We start from the raw sequence: 18,686 nt of genomic DNA, 5'->3' as shown, positions 1-18,686 counted from the left end.
ATATAATATAATGACCGGCATGCTTCACAGCCCTGATGGCTCAGTTGGTTAGAGCGCAGGTCTCATATGTTATATATGACCGAGTGTATTCGGGTAATCCTGAGGTCGCAAGTTCGAACCTTGCTCAGGGCAAGTTTTTTGGCTTGTATCTGATCAATGTTTTTGATGTCAAGTTGCACTACATACAATTGCAAGTACCGTAATTTAAGGCTGGCGCAGGACCGCCGCAGCTGGTGACTGAGCGGGTCTCGGGAAGCACCACTCCAATATTATCCCCTTCTTGCACTTGAAACTGTACTACAAGGGAATCAACAAATTCCAAGACCAGCCGCGTCGGCCCTTAATTATGTACTGAGTGCATTGGATGGTAAAACTGTTTCACGTATATGCTTGTTATCCGCAGTCTATTCCAGTTCGAGATTTTGGAAAAATTGACGAGACTGCAGTTTGATTAAACAAGGAAGCAGTGCCAAAACCCTTACCGTTGCGATCTGCCAACATACTCAGGCTGTTCTTGATCTTTGGAGGGTCACGGTAACATTTGAGGACTGCATCGTCCCCGAGTCGACATCAGGCTGTACGTGTATTGTTCTTTTTCATTGCCAGGTTCACAAAAAGACCCCACAATTAAATACAGATGCTGCTCCATCCGTGAATAATTAAACATCATCCTCTATAAAGATAGGTTCCACATCCTTCCAAGGCTGCCTGCCTCCCATAGCCCACACCTTCTCTCTCTCTACCCAATATTCCAACCTATTCCCAACCCTCGACGGCGCCCACACCCTCTCCCCAGTATCCTCATCCGTCTCCGCCCTAAACCATCTAGGTCGATGCGGCGGCGCGCGCCCCTCCTCCCTTGCACGCCGCGTCGCTCGCTGCCGCTCCTCTTGCTGCATCTTCAACCCATTCGCAAACTCATACTTCCCCATCTCAAACGCCCGTTGATCAGGTCGCAGACGGCAGTCTGTCGGGCACAAGTATGGCCTTAGCGTTTCATCGGGGCAGTCATTCAGCGTGATGGCAAACGGCGTGAGGTTGAAAGGTGCGGTGGGCTTTTCGGAGTTACGCCAGAGGAGGATGTACTCTGCGGCGTGGTTTGGCGAAGAGGGTCCACTTACAGTAGCGTCAGGGTGTAGGAAGCCGCTGCCTGTGCCGACGGCGCGACATATGAGCTGGCTGTTCCACCGTCCAGCTACCTCGTGGGTTACTTCTCCGTCTGCGTCTCGCACGACACCAGTGATTTCGTATGCGTCTTTGCCCCGCCATCCTCTCGGCTTGAATGTCAGTACACACTGGTCGCCAGTGCGATGATTCGTGACCTGTAGCAATGTAGTTTCAGTGTCGACGCATGATGAAGAAGAAAGAGCAAATCACTCACGATCATGTCACCATAGTGATCGATAGTGGGAGAGCCTAAGATGAATCCGGAGACGTTGGTAGTGACTTTCTTCCACGAGAAGTGCTCGACGACTTTGCCCTGGATGCCAGCAGTAGTACACTTAGGGTAGTCGGGCGCCCACTCTTCAGGAAGAAGAAGTTCAGCATGCGCAACGCCAGTAGGACGAATCTCGAAAGATTTTCCCATAAATTTATTTTGTGCGTCGACCTGGTGTGGATAAGTATCAGTGGATCATGCGAAACAACAATGTAACAAACCTCTCCATAATAATGCCAATACGGCGATTCTGCCCAACAAGCTGACATGGGGGGATGATGACTGACTTGCTCAGATACGTAGCGATACTCCTTGTCGAGTCTGACGTATTCGAATGTTTCACTCTGGATAGGTTGAGTATTTGACTACGTGAAAGGCATGGAAGGTACATACAAGCATAGGATTGAATGGTTTAGCTATACGACCGATGGTCGATGAATAATTTGACATTGCAAACGCGGCCACAAATGCTAACCGCCGATGAGGGTCTTGCTCCCGGGCAGCGACATGGACTATCAACCAATGAGTTACGATGACCAGCGATCGCATAAATGAGACACTTACGACACTCCGAGAACTCCATATCCTCCGCCTTCACTCAAATAAGACAGTGTGTACATATCCATTAGCCAAAGACAACTCACCATCCGCTGCAACATACTCGTCGGCTCATTAAACATGACGGGAAAACTAATCCTCGTCAAATCCTTTCCAATGCTGTGCTTCAGCACAGACCACAGACTCGTGCTTGGCCTGTTATCCGACCCTATAGGTAACCGCGTCCTCAAATTTTGATAGCCTGCGAAATGTTCCCCGTTCATGAAGGACAACGCAGGTACCACGTGCATTGGGCTACATAGCAATTGGCTGACGACGAGGTTGGGGAGGGCATTGGCCTCGATGGCATCGAAGAATTCATCTTCCTCATCTGTGTCGACGGCGTCTTCATCCTCCTGATCTTGCCGTGGTATACGCTGTGCAGTCGGCGTGACCCCTGCACTTGTGGGTGATGATGACACAGTCAATGTGGACAGGCCGTTCACTTCCTTAGGCGAGGAGACAATAGTGATTGGTGCAGGGCGCACCAAGGGTGAGGAATAGGGTTCTTCAAGCACAGGAGATACAAGGGCCATGGTCGCAGGGCGCGGTCGGAATATGCCGCCACCTGCATCGTTTATACCAGCATCGAAGAATCTGCTACCTCGTTTCCGAGACCGCATGCGCAGTTCTTGTTCCAGGACTTCGCCCTCCCGCACGACAGTTTGTAAGCTCTCTTCCCACACAGTCTGTCTCTCACGCTCACGCTGTAGTTGAGATTTCCACCACTCCTCACGGTCCTTGGCCATCTGGATATACTCATCTATCATCGTTTGTACGATCGCGAACGATTCCCTGAGCGCTGTGCGGAGTTCTTGTGTCCTGGGCGCCGCATCTGGTGGTAGTGCGAGGTTAGACAGAAGCTGGGCGGTGAGTTCCATTTGTGCTGCAGCCGAATTCCCTTGCAAGTCAAAAGTTGCATTGTGAGGAGGCGACTGCGTGAGGACCGACGTTGAAGAATTATAATTGCGCTCTTCATTTTCCGAGGTAGAAGGGCTTTTAGCTGCCTTGCTCGTCTCAGGAGGTAGCCCATCCTCCATGCTCTCATCTGTTATACCCATAAAGGAGCTTTGTGACCCCCCGCCGCGGGTACCCGCATCCATTCGCCGCACTGATATCACCGACTGGAAGCTCGTACGCAGACTCTTGGGCTTCAAAGCATTCAACTCGCTTTCCCCGCTCTTTCGCGGCACTTGCTCATCGCGCCGCGCCCATTGTATACTCTTCCCAAGGGCCTGCGTCCACCCGGCAGCCTCGACGTGATGATTAGCACGCATGTACCATTTTTGCCCAGTGGTATGTCCTCGAGATGGGGTCGAGTGGATCTCGAACCGCGTCTTGTCACCGCCAGGCGAGGTTTTGAGGATGGCAGTTTTCATGGTGATGGCACCGCGGCTAGCTATGCCTTCGTCTTCTTGGTGCCGGTAATCTACAGGAGGTTGAGCGCCATGGATAGACAAAAGAGGTGAGAGATGACGGACATGAGAATACACCATCTTTTAGGACAAACCATCTAGTATTATAGCCCTTAGCGACATTGGTGTATTTACTGAGATAACCCTTCATGACAGGAGGTTCCGAAGACGGGACCTCAATAAGAGAGGTATCATGGTTTGCGACTGTCGTTGGTTTGAGCACAGTGGGTAAGGGAGCGCGTAAGGAGAACGTACACTGTCGCAAGAATACCCGTACGTGATCATCTTTTCCTGCGCCCTCGTATGCCATTTTCCCCCTGCGGTCTCGCACAAAAACGCTCGCTCCTGCCCGCACGGCTAGTTCAATGAGGCGCAGGTTTTTCCGCCTGGCTGCCTCGTGTAGCAGAGAAGTGCCAGATGCATCGTCCAAGTACGACAAATCAAGTCCATGTGCCCGTGGTGATTCCAATAGAGCCACTAATGCAGCATTTGGGGGTGCATCCATGGGAGATAAAATATACGAGCGTAAAAGCGACCTGTATGAGGCGTTCAAAAAAGAACGTGAATCTAGGAGCGGCGTTGGTGAAGAAGGCACAGAGACACAGAGAGAGAGTACGTACCTTCCAACGTTTGGATAACTTCTTTTGACCTTGCCACATCTTTGCATGTTTTTCCGCTGTTATCACGGAGGGTGTCGTCAATGCCAGCTTGGTCGAGCAACACGCCTACGATGTCTGCACGACCGAGGGATGCTGCAAGATGCAGAGGGGTGGTCCCAGAACCTGGTGGGTGCACGCCATTGGGTGATATCGCTCTATGAGATAGGAGTAGCTGTACGGTACCGACTTCGGTTACGGGTGAGGGAAGGCGGGAGTGGCAAGCAAAAGTGATGACCTACCGGAAGCGCAGCGTATAGCGAGGTGGAGGGCAGCAGCTCCAGTGTTAATGTCTCCATCGACAGAGTTTCGTCTTTCCTTGCCAATTTCAGCAAGAAATGGATGTATGAGAGCAGGATCACCTGTGGAGAGGGTTTGCTATGAGGTGGGAGAAGAGAGAGGTGGTTTCTTACCACTCCGAAGTGCCGACAGTAGTTTGACTTGATGAAGGGGTTCTGTGACATCTACTGCTCATAAATGACTGAGTCCAAGCCCAAGAAACTGACGAACTCACCGGACCTGAGACTACGAATCGAGAGGGAGGAGCTCATCATATGTCCACAGCAATTCTGCACCTGTAAATTCAAAATCCAGGATAGTTTGGTGTGGGCAGTCCTTGCGTGAAATGAGGGGGAAAAGTAGTTAAGAAGAAGAAAGCGAGCTAGATGTATTCAAGAAAGCCACGGTGACCAAGTACTGCTGCAGCTTGCTCCCCATGCAATTTCAGAAGCAGAGGTCCGAGTCACGTGTCACTCACATGTTCTACCCCACTGTGCTGCTTGCCCTGCCACTATGAGTCTATGATACGATTGGCTATATATGCTAAGGCTAGTAGCGCTGCAGGGTAGCACTTGCGCTTGTTTTTTCAGAGCTGCGAAGCGCCGATAAGACGTAAGGATACCTTCTTCCACTCTTGTCAATTCTTAGCACCATTCAAGCAGCCGCATGCTCATACTTGAGCTATTCCCATGTTCATTTTTGCAATCTTTATCACCGCTATCGCTGTCTAATGGGCAACATCTCTGCCTGAGATACCAGGGGCCTATATAAAGTATAATTTTAAAGTGGGTCCCTTTCCAGTCGCCTTCCGTTCATCTATTCACGCCATAGTAATGAGCAATAGTTTCTCTTCTCCAGACAAGGAGAAAGCCTTTGAGGTTGATATTGGTTCAGGAGAGCGCGCAAGCAGTAATGACATCTATACACCACCACCGGACTTCAAACTCCACCGAGAGCTTAAAAATCGTCATGTTGCAATGATAAGGTATTTGCCTGTCAACCTTTCTGACTTCAATGACTGAGTCCCTACTTTTTCAGCATTGCCGGCGTCATTGGCACAGGACTATTCCTCGGGACCGGGTCGGCACTCATGAATGGCGGTCCTCTAGGCCTTTTATTAGGTTACATATTCGTTGGGTCCATATCTTATTGTGTGATGGTCAGTCATGTATATATTCACCGATTTTATTCTTCATTGTTTTGTTACTAGATCACCATCGGAGAAATGATCTCTTATCTCCCAATTGCCGGTGGTCATATCAAGCTTGCCGAGCGCTTTGTTGATCCAGCATTCTCATTTGCATTGGGATGGAATCTATGGTACAATTGGACGGTAATGTGACCCTTTGCTTGATGTTTCAAGTTTCTGAATGTCTCTCCCATCAGGTAACATTGCCAGGTACAGTCTCCGAATCATCTCCCAACGAATGCCGTTGATTATATCCAAGCCGAGTTGTCCGCAGCCGCTACCATCATAAATTTCTGGCATCCTGGTGTAAACAACGCAGTATGGATAACAATGTGTCTCGTTGTTGCCGTCGGGATTAACATGAGTGGCGTTGGTAAATGTTCACACTATTTGGACGCTCTTCTAGTTCAATTTTCACTGCAGGTGTGTATGGTGAAACCGAGTTTATGTTCGCGTAGGGTTATCTTTCCCTTAAGTTGTTTTCTTTGCCTGACGCCAGGGGCGAGCCAGCTCTATCAAGGTTGTTACGATTGTTGGTCTCATCATCTTTGGGATCATCCTTGACCTTGGCGGTGGCCCGAACCATGATCGTATCGGATTTCGCTACTGGAAGGACCCTGGTCCATTTGTCCAATTTTATAACATAAGTGGCATGACAGGTCGTTTTCTAGGCTGGTCTCGTGCAGTAACGCAAGCTGCATTCGCATATTCTGGGTTAGAAGTCGTGGCTGTGAGTCGTGACGCTCTTCCTTGGATCTTTTGAGGTTGAAATAGACCAGATGGCGGCTGCAGAATCCAAGAACCCGCGCAGGAATCTCCCCAAGGCCATCCGTCGTGTTTATATCCGGATCCTACTATTTTATATTGGCGGCGTATTTGTTATCGGTCTCCTGGTACCTTCGAACAACCCCTTACTGAACGTAAACTCTGATAATGCTTCTGCGTCTCCATTTGTAATTGCAATTAACCAAGCTGGCATCAAAGGATTACCCTCAGTAAGCGTTGCGTTATACAATAATGCATTTCTCATGCCTCTGTAGGTGATCAACGCCGCTTTACTGACATCAGCCTGGTCCGCGGCTTCCAGTAACCTTTACATTTCCTCCAGAGGCCTGCGTGAGCTTCAGTATTATGTCTACAGCACTGCATCCAATTTAATCTACTTTCAGATGGCCTCGCCGCCTCCGGCAATGCCCCAAAGGTATTCCTTCGTACCTCGCGGTCTGGGCTTCCCTACGTCGCAGTAGCCATGTGTGCTTCTTTCTCTCTCCTCGCCTACATGGCGGTCAACACGAGCTCCGGAATGGTCTTCACGTGGTTCTCTAGCATGTGTGCCACTGCGGGCCTCACGACCTGGTTCGGCATCGGTGTCATCTATCTGCGCTTCCGCAAAGGCTTCCTCGCGCAGGGGCACAAGATGAGTGAGCTCCCGTACTCCTCTCGGCTTCAGCCCTTCGCCGCCTGGTGGGCCATCGGCGCATCGCTTGTGACGTTGTTGGTGAGTTTAACTTTCGCATGTGCGATATAATGAAGCGATTCTTGGGCTTATGGTCTCCAGTTCAGTGCATGGGAGGTATTCCTGAGAGATAATTGGTCAACAGCAACTTTCATGACAAATTATCTGCCCATGATGCTTTTCCCTGTTTTATATGTTGGCGCCAAAATCTGGAAGCGAGTCCCTATTATCAAGCCGAACGAAATGGACTTCCACTCTGGCATCGCAGAAATCGAGGCAATGACGTAGGACTCTTTTATTTGCTTGTGAAGTATAAACCAGGCTGAGATGCTTGTCACAGGCGTGCAGACGTGCTCCCGAGGAATATCGTGGAGGCATTTTGGATGAAGCTTGTGAGTTCTCTTTCGGTGATGGTGGCCATTGGCTGGTTTGCTCATCCTTCGAATAAGACGTGATGATTGATTCCATGTCGACCGATATTGTATTGGGAGCCTGCAGAGATGTGATTTAGATCTTATAACAGTTTGAATTCAACAGAATATAAAAACTGACATCCCTGAAATAAGATGGTGTATGTTGAGGAACGCACCCTCGCATGACTGTTCCAATCAATTTCGAAAATCAACCACTGGCACTCAAGGTCTTTGCCGTGACGATCCTCTTAATTGTAGGTGAAGTAGAGCGCACGTGCAAACCTTTGACACAGCGCTGTAAAAGATGGGAAATCCACCCGCAGTCGATATGTACACTCGTGAACTTGAAGAGGTTAGCATTGCTGGTGAGACTGCGTAGAATCTTGAAGCATCCTTCGCGTGGACACCTCTCTCGACCGAGCCTCGTGATGCATAATAATTTAGAAAATATCTTGCCTGAAGACGTTGCTGCGGAATTTGCGGCTCTTGACGAGTTAAAGAGGATTGAAGCTTGAATGTCAGAATATTAACGGTGTGGAAGTGCTCAAGGGAAATGCTTTTGATTTTGACGAGTTCGATTGCGTCGTTGAATAATACCATTAGCTATTCTAGATGAGTTTGAGCTCGTTGTTAATTACAACGACGAGGACTCGGATGAACGGGACGAAGCCATAAATGTCGATGTTGTCGTTGGGTATGGTGGACGATAGGTTACGGTTCGATTTGCCGATTTGCCGCGACTTATTTTGAAGTCCGATCACTGTTTGTTCTAGTCTTTTGAACTATTTGTTAGTGCACCTCAAATATTGCCGTCACAGGAGGTCACAAGTGGTTGTGTACTTACAATGGACATAGTTTGACCGCTCCAGAACTTGAGTACCGACCGACCGACCCCAGCCTGACTCAGACGGACTCCGATGGAACGAAGCCATGGTTCAAATATACAGCATCGGTAAGCCAGTTAGAACTTGAAGAGTGCAACTTGATATGCTTCTCCAATTGAATGAGTGAACAGCGCACCACTGCTTCGTTTGCGGTCCACTGAGTCAGGCCTATGTATAAGCGGTTAGTATCCATTCAATGATACGAACTTTGTTCACTTGCATCCCAATTTCGTAGGCCTGTTACGTTCCTCACTAGATGCCCATCCCTCGAGGAAGAAATAGGTATGCCATTGCTCGTAAGCACATTAATATTGATGCCAGCGCTAGCAGCTCTCGCAAATGTAACGCACAAGTTTCAGCTTCAGATGAAGCTGTACGGCCGCCAGTGGAATGATTTGTTGCAAGTGGCTACACTAACCCAGAAATCATTTCTCATCTTCGAGAACACAACCGGCGTGATGTTACAGTTGGAATGTTAGAAGCGAAAGATGAATATTCTGGGAAGGGACTGCATCTGTTATCAAGTGCTCCCCAGGCTGTACATCCAGTGACCGGTGAGATCCGAACTCACAATACCCAAGCTAGTGGTGAATCCATCAGACAGACTTTTCTTATGGCATCCTTCAGCATTATCTTCCCCACTGACGTCGCTGCAGCATGTACTCGATTTCACCTTCCCTCTGGCGTTCCACGACCACTAAAACATTCTGTTCATTTTCACAGATGCGACTAGCGCGATCCCGGGAATCACAGTGTGCTATCAGAGTTCCAGTACTTCATACCATTTCTTCTCCTTTCCGTGTTCGAATTGGGTGGGTAGTAACCAGGAGCATGTACATATACAAACACGCGCTGACAGGTGTTCTCCTCAGGACTCATAATACTCACACTCATATGCGCCATGCAGAACTGGCAGATAAACTCAAGCCATCTGTACGTTGTCCTGGTGAACTATAACATATTCTATTATGCATGCGGTTTTCGTGAGTTTACATTCACACACGCCATTTTTCCGTACTCATCCTGATTTCTGAAGTGTTTTCGGTAACGAACATTATTACACCGCTGCTGTTCCAGGTGCGCTGATCTCCTAAATGCCTTTTATGATCGAACCGTTAATGTTCTGCGTCCCAGGACTCCTACCAGACCATTTTGAATAGGTATCCACCTCCACATCCTGCTGCATGTTTTTACTAATAATACCCGAAACGTAACTTCACGTATAGTGTCCAGTCCATCATGCTTGCAATTCTTGCCACACGCAAGCACCTCCATCTCTGGCAGGTGAACCGACATCCACGCGGCTCTACTAGTGCCCTCGTGCATATTCCAATGTCCGACATCTCATTTGCAAATCCCACGGTGTGATGTCTTATTCTGTGACTTATTCTGTGTCGTTCGTGGAGCGAGGCTTGGATCGTACAAGATGACTGGTGGAGGTGGGTTTGGTAGAGTTTGTTACGTCCTTAACTTATTGGATGAGTCTGTTGCGGAATGGGAGGAGCATTTGGATGTCCTTGGTCTATCTAACACCCAAGTTTTTAATGTAAGCGGTGGCAGATTCAGGATCCAGAATTTGAGTATGCTAGAGCCAAAATCAAGGACGATCTAATTCTGCTTCGGAGTCCTGCTACACATCATCATGTATATTACGAGAATTTGACTTGGTCACACAGCCATGGATGATCGCTCATATAGAGAAGCAGGAGAGGATCACGAAATGGGTATGGTGATATGCAGTGACTCACCTTCGAGTCATCAGACATGCTGGTGCGATGAAGAAAACGAGGATCAAGGATGTGCCTAGTGGTAGGTGCAGTGATGAGTCAGGAGTATGAAAAGACGGGGGTTGGAGAAGAGGTGGGTGGTCCAGGTCTTGTCGCACCTGTATTTCCATGGCATTTGTATGTTTGGCACGATAGACGTGTGATTATACAAAGCACTGAGAACAATGGCTGACTTGAGAATTTTAGCAGGAGAGTCTGTACATGCTAAAGAAGTGAGCAATATCAAGGTCAGTCATCAGTGAAAGTAGCACGCCAAGTCTGAAGGGAACATTGAGCATCCTGTGAGGCTTGCTACTCTGTACTTTTATCGCTGAGTCGTACCATTCACTTGGCACATAGTAAGGTGAGAAGTAGATTTCAGTGTATTTCATAGTAGAAACGATATAAACTGCTGAAAGGACGTGCAATAAAGTAGGAACACGAGCGAGGGTTTGCGAGAGCATGTCAGAAGGGATAGCAGAATGCAATGGACGATATTATGAGTGAGCACGAGCCTCCCATGCAGTACATAACACTTGTGACAAATTTACAAGTATACTTGGGGTATACTAAAAAATAGTCGCACCATGAGAACAAACATCGATCGGACTTCCAAATAAGTTGCAGCAAATCGGCAAATCGAACCGTAACCTATCGTCCACCATAGTTGGGAATGTCGTCCATAGTCGTGTGACACAGCCTAGAGTATTACTGCAACCGGCAGAACTGACCCGAAGTATGTAGGAGCAAAATCTATAAGTTATGGAAAGCCAGACCACCGTGCTCTACTTCCAAGGCTTCCACTTCTCAGAACCTTCCTAGTAAGGTAAGTAGCTTCTATTGGCCTCCGAACATCCTGTGTGAGTCACGATTGTTCGAAAATTTAAATTTTATTGGCCTTCAGTTATAATGCGTGCGCAGAAGCTTCAGCCGCAAGAAATATATTTTGTGAGAACAGATGATGAACAAACATAGTACTAAGTATCGCGACTTTCATCTACCGAGTCAGCTGAGTGAAACTTATCCAAACCAGCCCATTCGCAATAGTCGTTGCAGACATGTTGTGCCTCGAACATGGTGACCGCAACTTCTATGTTTCCTTCACCGAAAATATCCTGTCCGTCACTGACCGAGCTGATTATGATAGGGTGTCAACAACCACTGGAGCCAGAGATCAAGAATATACATATGGGTCCGTCAATATCTGAGGATCAGTCAGTAGTGAAGTGCTTCCTGAGGGTCAATGAGTTTTATCAGCACACTGGCAGGATTGTCGTTGGGTAGAAAAGTGCGTACCTTGGTAGTCAGATATAAATGCTAAACCACTGGTCTTCACATATTGAACATGTTGAGTGAATGCGAAGAATACCGCTAAATCATAGCCATAGTCAAGTTCATCGAGCAAAGGATCAGCGTCCATGTTATGAATAAATTTGACAAATGCATCGTCGCCGCCGTCAATGAGTTCTTCGAGCAGATAAGCTGCTCGAATAGGGCAGGGCTTCGACCCTGGCATGATGCTTTTTGAGCCCAGTTTGACAGAGGGAGCCGCTATGACTGCTTGACCTTGCACAAACGCTAATGCAAGGCCAGCTTGCACAAATCGTACTCGCGGAACTGGGAACGGAGGAGGACAAGATGTAGCAAGGCGATGGTCGATGAAGTCGTATGTAAGTTGTAAAAGGGAGCTTGCCCAGTATAGCACGTTGGCTTCTCGAAAAAGCTTTGGCAATTCATCTACGATGGGAAACCTGCTGATCTTGAAGGCTTCAGTCGACCCACCAGCCTGTGACAAAACTCTGTGAAAGGGCCGTTTGACCACGATTTCGTCACGCGGAACTGAACCAAGCCCGGAAACTGGAGGAGGAGTGAGGGTGAGCCATCCTGGATGGGCCATCTTGAACCCACCCATCCCAATAGTGCTGTCATGGGATATGTCAACCATCAACTGGCCAACCCAAGACTCGGCAGTGTCGAGCATAAATGAGCGATAATCCTTGTTTCGTAAGATCTCCGCTAGAGGGTGATTAGGGATGGGGTAGAAATGGATGGTTTCATTCTGTTTTTCGAATACTAGTACAAACACTATTAGTTCGTCAGAAGGATATAAGCATAGCACGCGCACCTTTCTTTACATTGAGATTTGCTGTACCACCCGATTTGAGGGCCGCTTTCAAGTCATCACGGTCAGGCGAGTGGAACACAACTACCGGGGCAATCTTTTTGCGTGGCGGGGATGGAGGCAAAGCACTACGACTGCTCTCAGTTCGCACATGAGTCCGCTTAGATATGCCAGTTGGTTGTATATGAGTCTGAGTCGGAGCATCTGTAGTGTCCTCGATTGCATCATTCCATGTGGTACGGCTGGTGGTATGGCTGGTGGTATGGCTGGTGGTATGGCTGGTAGCAGCCTGAAATAATATGTCCAATTAAGCAACAAGTTGATGGCATGCAAAACAAAACAGGACAAGTTACCTCCTCTGCAACTCGTTCCACCCAGTCTTCATATTCCAGCCAGTGTGTTTGAGGTGCAACTACCATTAATTCAAATTGTTTGGTCTTGAAGTTTACTGTCTTTGAATCTTTGCGGCTCGCTTGTAAACATTGATCAAGGAAGAAAGGTTGTCCAGCTTGGTGAGTCGAGAGGTCTACCCATTTGCCGTCCCGCACAACAAACTCGTCGTCATACCAAACAAAATCAGCACAAAAGGTCCGGATCTTTGGCAGGATGGTATTGAGTGCGATTGTCATAAGTCCAGGTGCATCAATACGAGCGTCAATATCTTTGATGCCCTCGCAAATATTCTAGAGATAGATCGTATATCGTGCATTTAGAATAACTAAACCAAAATCCCAAGGATAAAACACATACCCCAATGGTGATGCCATGACTACCCTTCCGCCTAACCCCACCCTCATGGACCGCTGAGATTTCCAGAGAAATGGTCTGTGCCGGTGGTACAGCATATGAAAGCTTAACCCAGCGCTCACGTTCAGACCCATAATGAGCATGGTGCAAAGAGTAACCAGAGGCCCAGGTGCCCACAGCCTGCGGATTAGAACTGGACGGCAGACTTGGATAGTTTGAACCAGAGGATTGTGAGAGTTGGATTGGACATTGTGAGAGTTGGATTGGATGCTGCCATGTTGATGGGACATTGACATTGGGACCTGTAGTAGTAGGGCGTACCATAGCCACCACAGGTGGTGGGTTAAGCATTGCTGAATGATTGTCAGACTCAGATGATGTAAAGTGCCATGAGTTTACTTACACTTTCATTGCGCAGCATTGACAGATTGCCGGATAACATGTGGATCTGGCAATTCATGGTTCATCTGCCCTGCAAGACACCAAAGCATCAGCATCAAACTCGCTAAGTGGTAGATGAGTGGTAGAACAACTCACTGCTGTAGGTCTCACTGACGTAGCTAGCTTCCCTCGGTACCGTTCATGACAAGAATCACACACATAACGGCCTGGTCTCCCAGGGTCCATAGTGCCCACATAAAAACAAGGTTCACCCCTGAAAATCTTGACACCGCAGGCAGGACGTTCGCATAATCAATCGTCCTTAGCAAATGCATCTTCAGTGTACTGAGAGACCAATTCATACGCAGACATTGTTCGTCGAGCAGAGGTGAGGGATAGATAACAATGCAACTTAGATGCCAGAGAATGGCCCATTAAATACAAAATCATGTTTTGATGCCTGACCGTGACGCTCCTTAGAGATTGGCATAAGTCTGTAAGTGGCAGAGATAGAGGATCCAACTTGCGAGACTGAGTTGGCCCGATCAGCACAGAAGAGGTAAGAAACTTGTTCAACACAGCCTGCTATGAAACTCGGCCCAGCCAGCACAGCAGAGATAAAGAATCAAATGAGATGACACAAAATTCATATTCAGCTTTAACTCCGAGTCTTTGAGTAAGAAGCTTGTTCAACATAGCCCCTGACTGTTACGACTTGGATAGGTCGAGCCTTCTCTAGTCAGAATGACTAATCGTCTAGCGGTCACGCGTAGACAGAAGGACGGGTTCTGAGCTCGATCGAAGGTCGAGGTATCCTCCGACAAGCTTGGTAAGCGCGGCGGCTCGTCAAGCTGTAGGGCTAACAGATGTACAGCTAAGGTAGTGTCGGCTTGCCTTAGAAGTGCGGTCTAGACAGAGGGACTGGGAGTCACTCTGAAAGGATGTTCAAGGGAAAACCAAGTATATTAAAGTAAGGAATACAATGATATGTATCTACTGTTATATAGTGTCTAACTACATAGTTCGGGAGGAGTCTGTATCTGTGGATCTATCCTAGTCAGAGATAAGATCCATGAGGCAAGCCATGCTTGTCTGATAAGTACATGAGGCACTCCGGCCTCTGAGTCGATCAGCGCATGAGGCGGCATGTGTCGGTCTAGTTCTACATGAGGTGGACAGCCATCATGATGGGATCGGAAGGCCTTCTAGGCCAGGGGTGACGTCATAGCAGCTCTAGACTGCTCTAGGTGTCCAGCGGCATCCAGGCCGCTCTAGGCTTCTGGCAGCGTTCCGCCGTGTTGGTAAGTCGGGAAGAGGGAGCATAGGGTGAAGGCGGCATGTTATTGTAACACTGACCTTCCCAACTCTGAAGACGGGAATCTCATTAGCTGCGGCGACACAAAATTCATATTCAGCTTTAACTCCTGACCTTCCCAACTCTGAAGACGGGAATCTCATTAGCTGTGGACACGTGAGTCTCAGTAGCTGCGGACACGTAAATGTTCGTGCTTCATCCTCGGTGACCCTGGGACTAACTGGGACTAAATGCTTTAAGTAGTCGGCATCTCTCCTAGTAGGTTCATACTAGGCATGCCCAATCAACACAAACCAACTCGTACGTGTCTTTTTTACAATTTCAGAATTCGCTGTTGAGAATCAACCCTAGCACCCCTTGATGATATCAAACCTCATATCCTTCGACTATGGAAGACACGTCAAACAGACAAGCAGATTGTGGATGGTTTGCGGAAACATTTTGACACCGAACATTATGGAATTGGGTGAGTACTTTCCACACTATCTTAGATGTTCCAAGTCACTGGCGCTCACTTGTTCAAGCCTTACAAAATTTGTAGCATGGGCCTTCGACGAACCCGTCAGCAAGGGCACACCGTCAAATCCATTTGTGAAGCGATGCTTGACCTACGTCAAATCTATCCCAATGCCAGAGCGAGGGAGATGATTAGCCTCCTGTTCCATGAAAAAGGTATGAGTGTAGCCAGGTATGTTTGTTGTTGTCACTTGTGTCAGATCTGTAACTCATTTGGTATGTATACTACAGGACTGTAATACGAGCATATTTCGCAACTTATGAGCCAGACCTTGTGCGGGAGCGGAAGGCACAACATTTGAAAAGGAAACGTTTTTGGGCTGCGGGGGTCAATGACTTATTTGCCGTAGATCAGCACGATAAATGATTAAGATTCGGTCTTGCGCTGCATACCGGAATTGAGCCGTTCTTGGGGCACATTATGTGGATCCATGTCTGGCATTCTAACAGGAACCCACAGCTCATCCTCAGTTACTACTTAGATACCATCCAGACTCTCGGTCGTAAGTGTTTCCATATATTACTTGCAATGATTCACATTATTTCTACTTTAGATATACCTATGGTGACACAAAGCGATCCTGGTACCGAGAATTATGGTATCGTGAACGCCCATACCATGCTACGACAATGGCATGACCCTGCATTGCAAGGTACACTCCAGCATCGTTGGATGCGGACGAAGAAGAATGTAATGCCCGAGATTACATGGTCGCAATTACGCAGATGTTTCACTCCTGGCTTTGAATCAATACTGGACCGGGGAGTCAATGAAGGTTGGTACGACAGTAGCACTACTCTCCAAGTGTGAGTTTTCTGTTCATGATATATCAAACATTAATTATTGTCACTTCAGAATGGTATTCCATTGGGTCTTCATTCCTTGGCTACAACACGAACTCGATGCATACCGGGACCGCATGAACAATACAGCAAAGAGGCGTGATCGCAACAAGGTGACTAAATAGCATGACTCACTGTGCGAGCTACTAATATTCAAGTCCCACTGTCAGGTACTCCCTCATGGTGTCCCCAATCTCATATATGACTCGCCTGAAGATTTCGGGGCCCTGGACTTTAAGGTATGTCATCATGTGTCCTCCTTCTAGGTTTTTTTTCAACACTGTCATCAGATCACTGTAGAACGAGCTGCTATTGATCACGTTCGGGGAGTCTACATTAATTCAAGCCACCCCATCTTTGACCTCGTGCCTCCCAACCTGGGCAATTATATCCAAATGTGCTACGAACAAATGGGCTGTCCTGTCGTTGACTGCAACTCAGCATGGACTGTGTATCACGATTTGCTCAATAAGCTCCAGCACAGCGACAACTCAGCATTGCTTGATGTCTCTGGTGACGAAGATTCAGATGAGGAGCTGGGGGATTTACCACTGCTCAGTAACCATCAAGATCTGCCATTCAACGAGGATGGTTATTACATGAGCGGTGTTGGTGGTGGGTTGGGGCTGGGTAAGACATCTCGTCCTTTCGACTCTCAAGGCTCTTTGTTAACTGACGTCCTTGTGTTAGATACCGTGCACCATCAACAGCTGGATAGTCTTATCGAAGAGGATGAGCCTGACATTTCTGTTGACGGAGATGTTAACCTTGATCATGACGGTCTTGTTGTCTGGGATTTCTCAGACAACGAAGATGATGAGATTAGTAACGCTGATCAGTGGTAACCGATAACCTACAGACTATTTTTCTTGTCGTAGTTTATATACTAGATGTTTGTTGTCGAGTCTATCATCGTCGATCCAGCAGCGGAGCTTGACCTTCATGCAATACTAACGAAGTTATAAAGTATGTAGGTGGAAAATTAGTTGTATCGAAGATCACAGTGACATGAAACGGAGTGTCCGGAGGCCAAGAGAAGCACTTACCTTACTAGGAAGGTTCTGAGAAGTAGAAGGCTCGGAAGTAGAGCACGGTGGTCTGGCTTTCCATAATAAGTAGTTCTCACGGCTTGATATCGGACTGAGTTCCAAAACTGTATTCAAACGTTCAAACGTTCAAGTCGCGACGTGCCGCTCGAGCTGCTAATCCAATGTTCAACTCGTGATCGACATGCAACTTGAAGGATCATTCTAAAGCGCGAAGGTGAATCATGTGGTTGAATCCTGGTTGCACAAAATGCTCATACTCACGTCCTGTGCACAAATCATGTTTGGGCAGCAATCTGTATCTTTTGTACAAGTCCATCCGCTACATGCGGCACTGCCAGACATAGATTCTGTCAAAGGAAAAAGGAGAAACGCATCTGTTGATCTGGAATCTTCTGAGGGGGATCTCTGACTCGGAGGATGGAGTAGGAAGACGACCAGCTTTTATATCCTGCATATAATAATGGGTATGATTCTGATCAATTGTTATTGCTTTCAGATGCAAGAGATTTTGGCAGAACCTGCAAGAGCTTATTCAATCGATTATGCCAACTATTGGATCGTTGCTGAAATCGTACTGTGTTGGGTGTGTAGCTCATACGCGCACCCGCGCTCGCGCCCCGGACCATGATATGTGAGTTCTCCTACATGAATCACTGATGTTGAACCGTCTCTGAATCCATATCTTGCCACGCTTTGCGCTCCGCTCATTGGAATTTGGAAAGCCAAATTGATGTTATTTGCGTGCTACTGCTGATGGCAAAGAGCAACCGTTTCATTCTATGACCTGGCATCATTTCTGCTTACTGAAATTGAAACGTACAAATACCCAACCCATTCTGGGCGGTTCTTCCATCGAGCTTGCATAAGTTGCAATGCTGTCACAAATTACAATCGCAGTTTGGCTCATGGTCTGAGTCTACAACTAGCTGCCTTCTACTTCCATTTTCACCCTCTCTCACACTGTCTTATCTGATATGCCCATTTTACAGCGTCAGCATTGCTCCTACGTAAATGAGTTCATTGGCCAGTGACTCACCGGTACATCACCATGATGCTCTTGAGTTGGCTCTACCACACATTTGATTCCGTGGAAGCAATTTGCGTGGCCTCCATGTGAGTTGCAACCGCCTAGTGCTGCCGTGGTCCGGTTCGGTCCGGTTCAGAGGCAGTTTGATGAGAACCAAGAACTGGACCTTGGTCCGGTTCTACCTTTATTGATGAACCTTGGACCGAACCTTTGCGAACGGTTCGCAGTGGTCAGGTTCGGTTTTTTTTCGGTTCGAACGCGAACCGGACCCAATTTGTTCTACAGGTAGCAAAAAAAAACATAGTCAAAGTACTTCGACCGCAGCAGCACTACGAGCTCTGTATCCCTCCACAATACCAACAACAGCACCTTTCCCGGCGACGATGCACTCCGCTGAGTCATGCAAAGAGAAATATATCAATGTCATTGCGCATGTACATACATGAGACGGAACAAGTTGTATCTAAGATGCTTGATGTGTCAATGGCTAGTAGATTGGGGGACTCGTGAGGGTGGGATGATATGTTGATGGTGCAGGAGTGGTGCCTGCCTCAATGAGGTTGCCGAGTCTGAGGAGTCCTGGAGAGGCTGTA

General features: G+C 47.7%; 5 protein-coding genes and 1 non-coding gene across 6 annotated transcripts; 4 read left to right on the top strand and 2 right to left on the bottom strand.

The window, feature by feature from the left end:
* Window positions 1-29: 29 nt before the first annotated feature.
* On the top strand, window positions 30-132 carry HD556DRAFT_t49. The gene has a single exon. It is a non-coding gene; the product is annotated as a tRNA-Met (tRNA).
* A 155-nt stretch (window positions 133-287) lies between these two features.
* Window positions 288-4,841, bottom strand: HD556DRAFT_1356539 (Oxysterol-binding protein-domain-containing protein). The gene is made up of 13 exons (XM_041302499.1): window positions 4,621-4,841; window positions 4,520-4,570; window positions 4,349-4,468; window positions 4,071-4,295; window positions 3,706-4,017; window positions 3,517-3,654; window positions 2,083-3,464; window positions 2,003-2,030; window positions 1,832-1,950; window positions 1,660-1,782; window positions 1,382-1,609; window positions 636-1,322; window positions 288-575 (listed from the first exon to the last, which is right to left on the bottom strand). Exons 1-12 carry the CDS (start codon window positions 4,658-4,660, stop codon window positions 660-662), a joined length of 3,429 nt encoding a protein of 1,142 aa, XP_041162529.1. The 5' UTR covers window positions 4,661-4,841; the 3' UTR covers window positions 288-575; window positions 636-659.
* Window positions 4,842-4,862: 21 nt separating this feature from the next.
* On the top strand, window positions 4,863-7,460 carry HD556DRAFT_254911 (amino acid permease/ SLC12A domain-containing protein). Its single transcript, XM_041310038.1, has 13 exons — window positions 4,863-4,997; window positions 5,045-5,170; window positions 5,224-5,370; window positions 5,424-5,544; window positions 5,596-5,718; window positions 5,772-5,784; window positions 5,834-5,947; window positions 5,998-6,028; window positions 6,085-6,304; window positions 6,354-6,569; window positions 6,615-6,690; window positions 6,744-7,072; window positions 7,133-7,460. Exons 3-13 carry the CDS (start codon window positions 5,363-5,365, stop codon window positions 7,316-7,318), a joined length of 1,437 nt encoding a protein of 478 aa, XP_041162528.1. The 5' UTR covers window positions 4,863-4,997; window positions 5,045-5,170; window positions 5,224-5,362; the 3' UTR covers window positions 7,319-7,460.
* Window positions 7,461-8,930: 1,470 nt separating this feature from the next.
* HD556DRAFT_1356493 (uncharacterized protein) lies at window positions 8,931-9,741 on the top strand. Its single transcript, XM_041302498.1, has 6 exons — window positions 8,931-8,986; window positions 9,051-9,139; window positions 9,187-9,310; window positions 9,364-9,404; window positions 9,462-9,487; window positions 9,554-9,741. The coding sequence occupies exons 1-6, from the start codon at window positions 8,941-8,943 to the stop codon at window positions 9,693-9,695; spliced, it is 468 nt and encodes a 155-aa protein (XP_041162527.1). The 5' UTR covers window positions 8,931-8,940; the 3' UTR covers window positions 9,696-9,741.
* A 1,329-nt stretch (window positions 9,742-11,070) lies between these two features.
* HD556DRAFT_1440979 (uncharacterized protein) lies at window positions 11,071-13,313 on the bottom strand (the record flags this gene model as incomplete). The annotated part of the gene is made up of 6 exons (XM_041306198.1): window positions 11,071-11,208; window positions 11,280-11,326; window positions 11,390-12,166; window positions 12,219-12,504; window positions 12,569-12,898; window positions 12,966-13,313. The coding sequence occupies 6 exons, from the start codon at window positions 13,311-13,313 to the stop codon at window positions 11,071-11,073; spliced, it is 1,926 nt and encodes a 641-aa protein (XP_041162526.1).
* Window positions 13,314-14,489: 1,176 nt separating this feature from the next.
* On the top strand, window positions 14,490-16,862 carry HD556DRAFT_1431118 (uncharacterized protein; the record flags this gene model as incomplete). The annotated part of the gene is made up of 10 exons (XM_041304978.1): window positions 14,490-14,502; window positions 15,067-15,124; window positions 15,200-15,346; window positions 15,406-15,520; window positions 15,578-15,677; window positions 15,729-15,981; window positions 16,031-16,130; window positions 16,188-16,256; window positions 16,308-16,647; window positions 16,708-16,862. 10 exons carry the CDS (start codon window positions 14,490-14,492, stop codon window positions 16,860-16,862), a joined length of 1,350 nt encoding a protein of 449 aa, XP_041162525.1.
* Window positions 16,863-18,686: the final 1,824 nt, after the last annotated feature.

Source organism: Suillus plorans (assembly GCF_016647745.1).
Source record: "Suillus plorans strain S12 chromosome Unknown HD556scaffold_16, whole genome shotgun sequence".
NCBI classification, from domain to species: domain Eukaryota; kingdom Fungi; phylum Basidiomycota; class Agaricomycetes; order Boletales; family Suillaceae; genus Suillus; species Suillus plorans.
Note: the sequence above shows the minus strand (reverse complement) of the source record. Positions and strands in the feature narration are given on the sequence as shown.

What these genes read in the sequence shown, in the direction of transcription:
- HD556DRAFT_1356539 (XM_041302499.1), bottom strand. Translation starts at nt 4,660, where the DNA reads ATGATGAGCTCCTCCCTCTCGATTCGTAGTCTCAGGTCCG. An exon ending in TATGGAGTTCTCGGAGTGTC is followed by an intron (nt 1,951 to 2,002) that starts GTAAGTGTCTCA and finishes ATTGGTTGATAG; the next exon opens with TCCATGTCGCTGCCCGGGAG. An exon ending in ATCACTATGGTGACATGATC is followed by an intron (nt 1,323 to 1,381) that starts GTGAGTGATTTG and finishes ACATTGCTACAG; the next exon opens with GTCACGAATCATCGCACTGG.
- HD556DRAFT_254911 (XM_041310038.1), top strand. An exon ending in GATTAACATGAGTGGCGTTG is followed by an intron (nt 5,948 to 5,997) that starts GTAAATGTTCAC and finishes TTTTCACTGCAG; the next exon opens with GTGTGTATGGTGAAACCGAG. An exon ending in CATCGCTTGTGACGTTGTTG is followed by an intron (nt 7,073 to 7,132) that starts GTGAGTTTAACT and finishes TATGGTCTCCAG; the next exon opens with TTCAGTGCATGGGAGGTATT.
- HD556DRAFT_1356493 (XM_041302498.1), top strand. Translation starts at nt 8,941, where the DNA reads ATGGCATCCTTCAGCATTATCTTCCCCACTGACGTCGCTGCAGCAT. An exon ending in CACTGACGTCGCTGCAGCAT is followed by an intron (nt 8,987 to 9,050) that starts GTACTCGATTTC and finishes TCATTTTCACAG; the next exon opens with ATGCGACTAGCGCGATCCCG. An exon ending in TTACACCGCTGCTGTTCCAG is followed by an intron (nt 9,405 to 9,461) that starts GTGCGCTGATCT and finishes TCTGCGTCCCAG; the next exon opens with GACTCCTACCAGACCATTTT.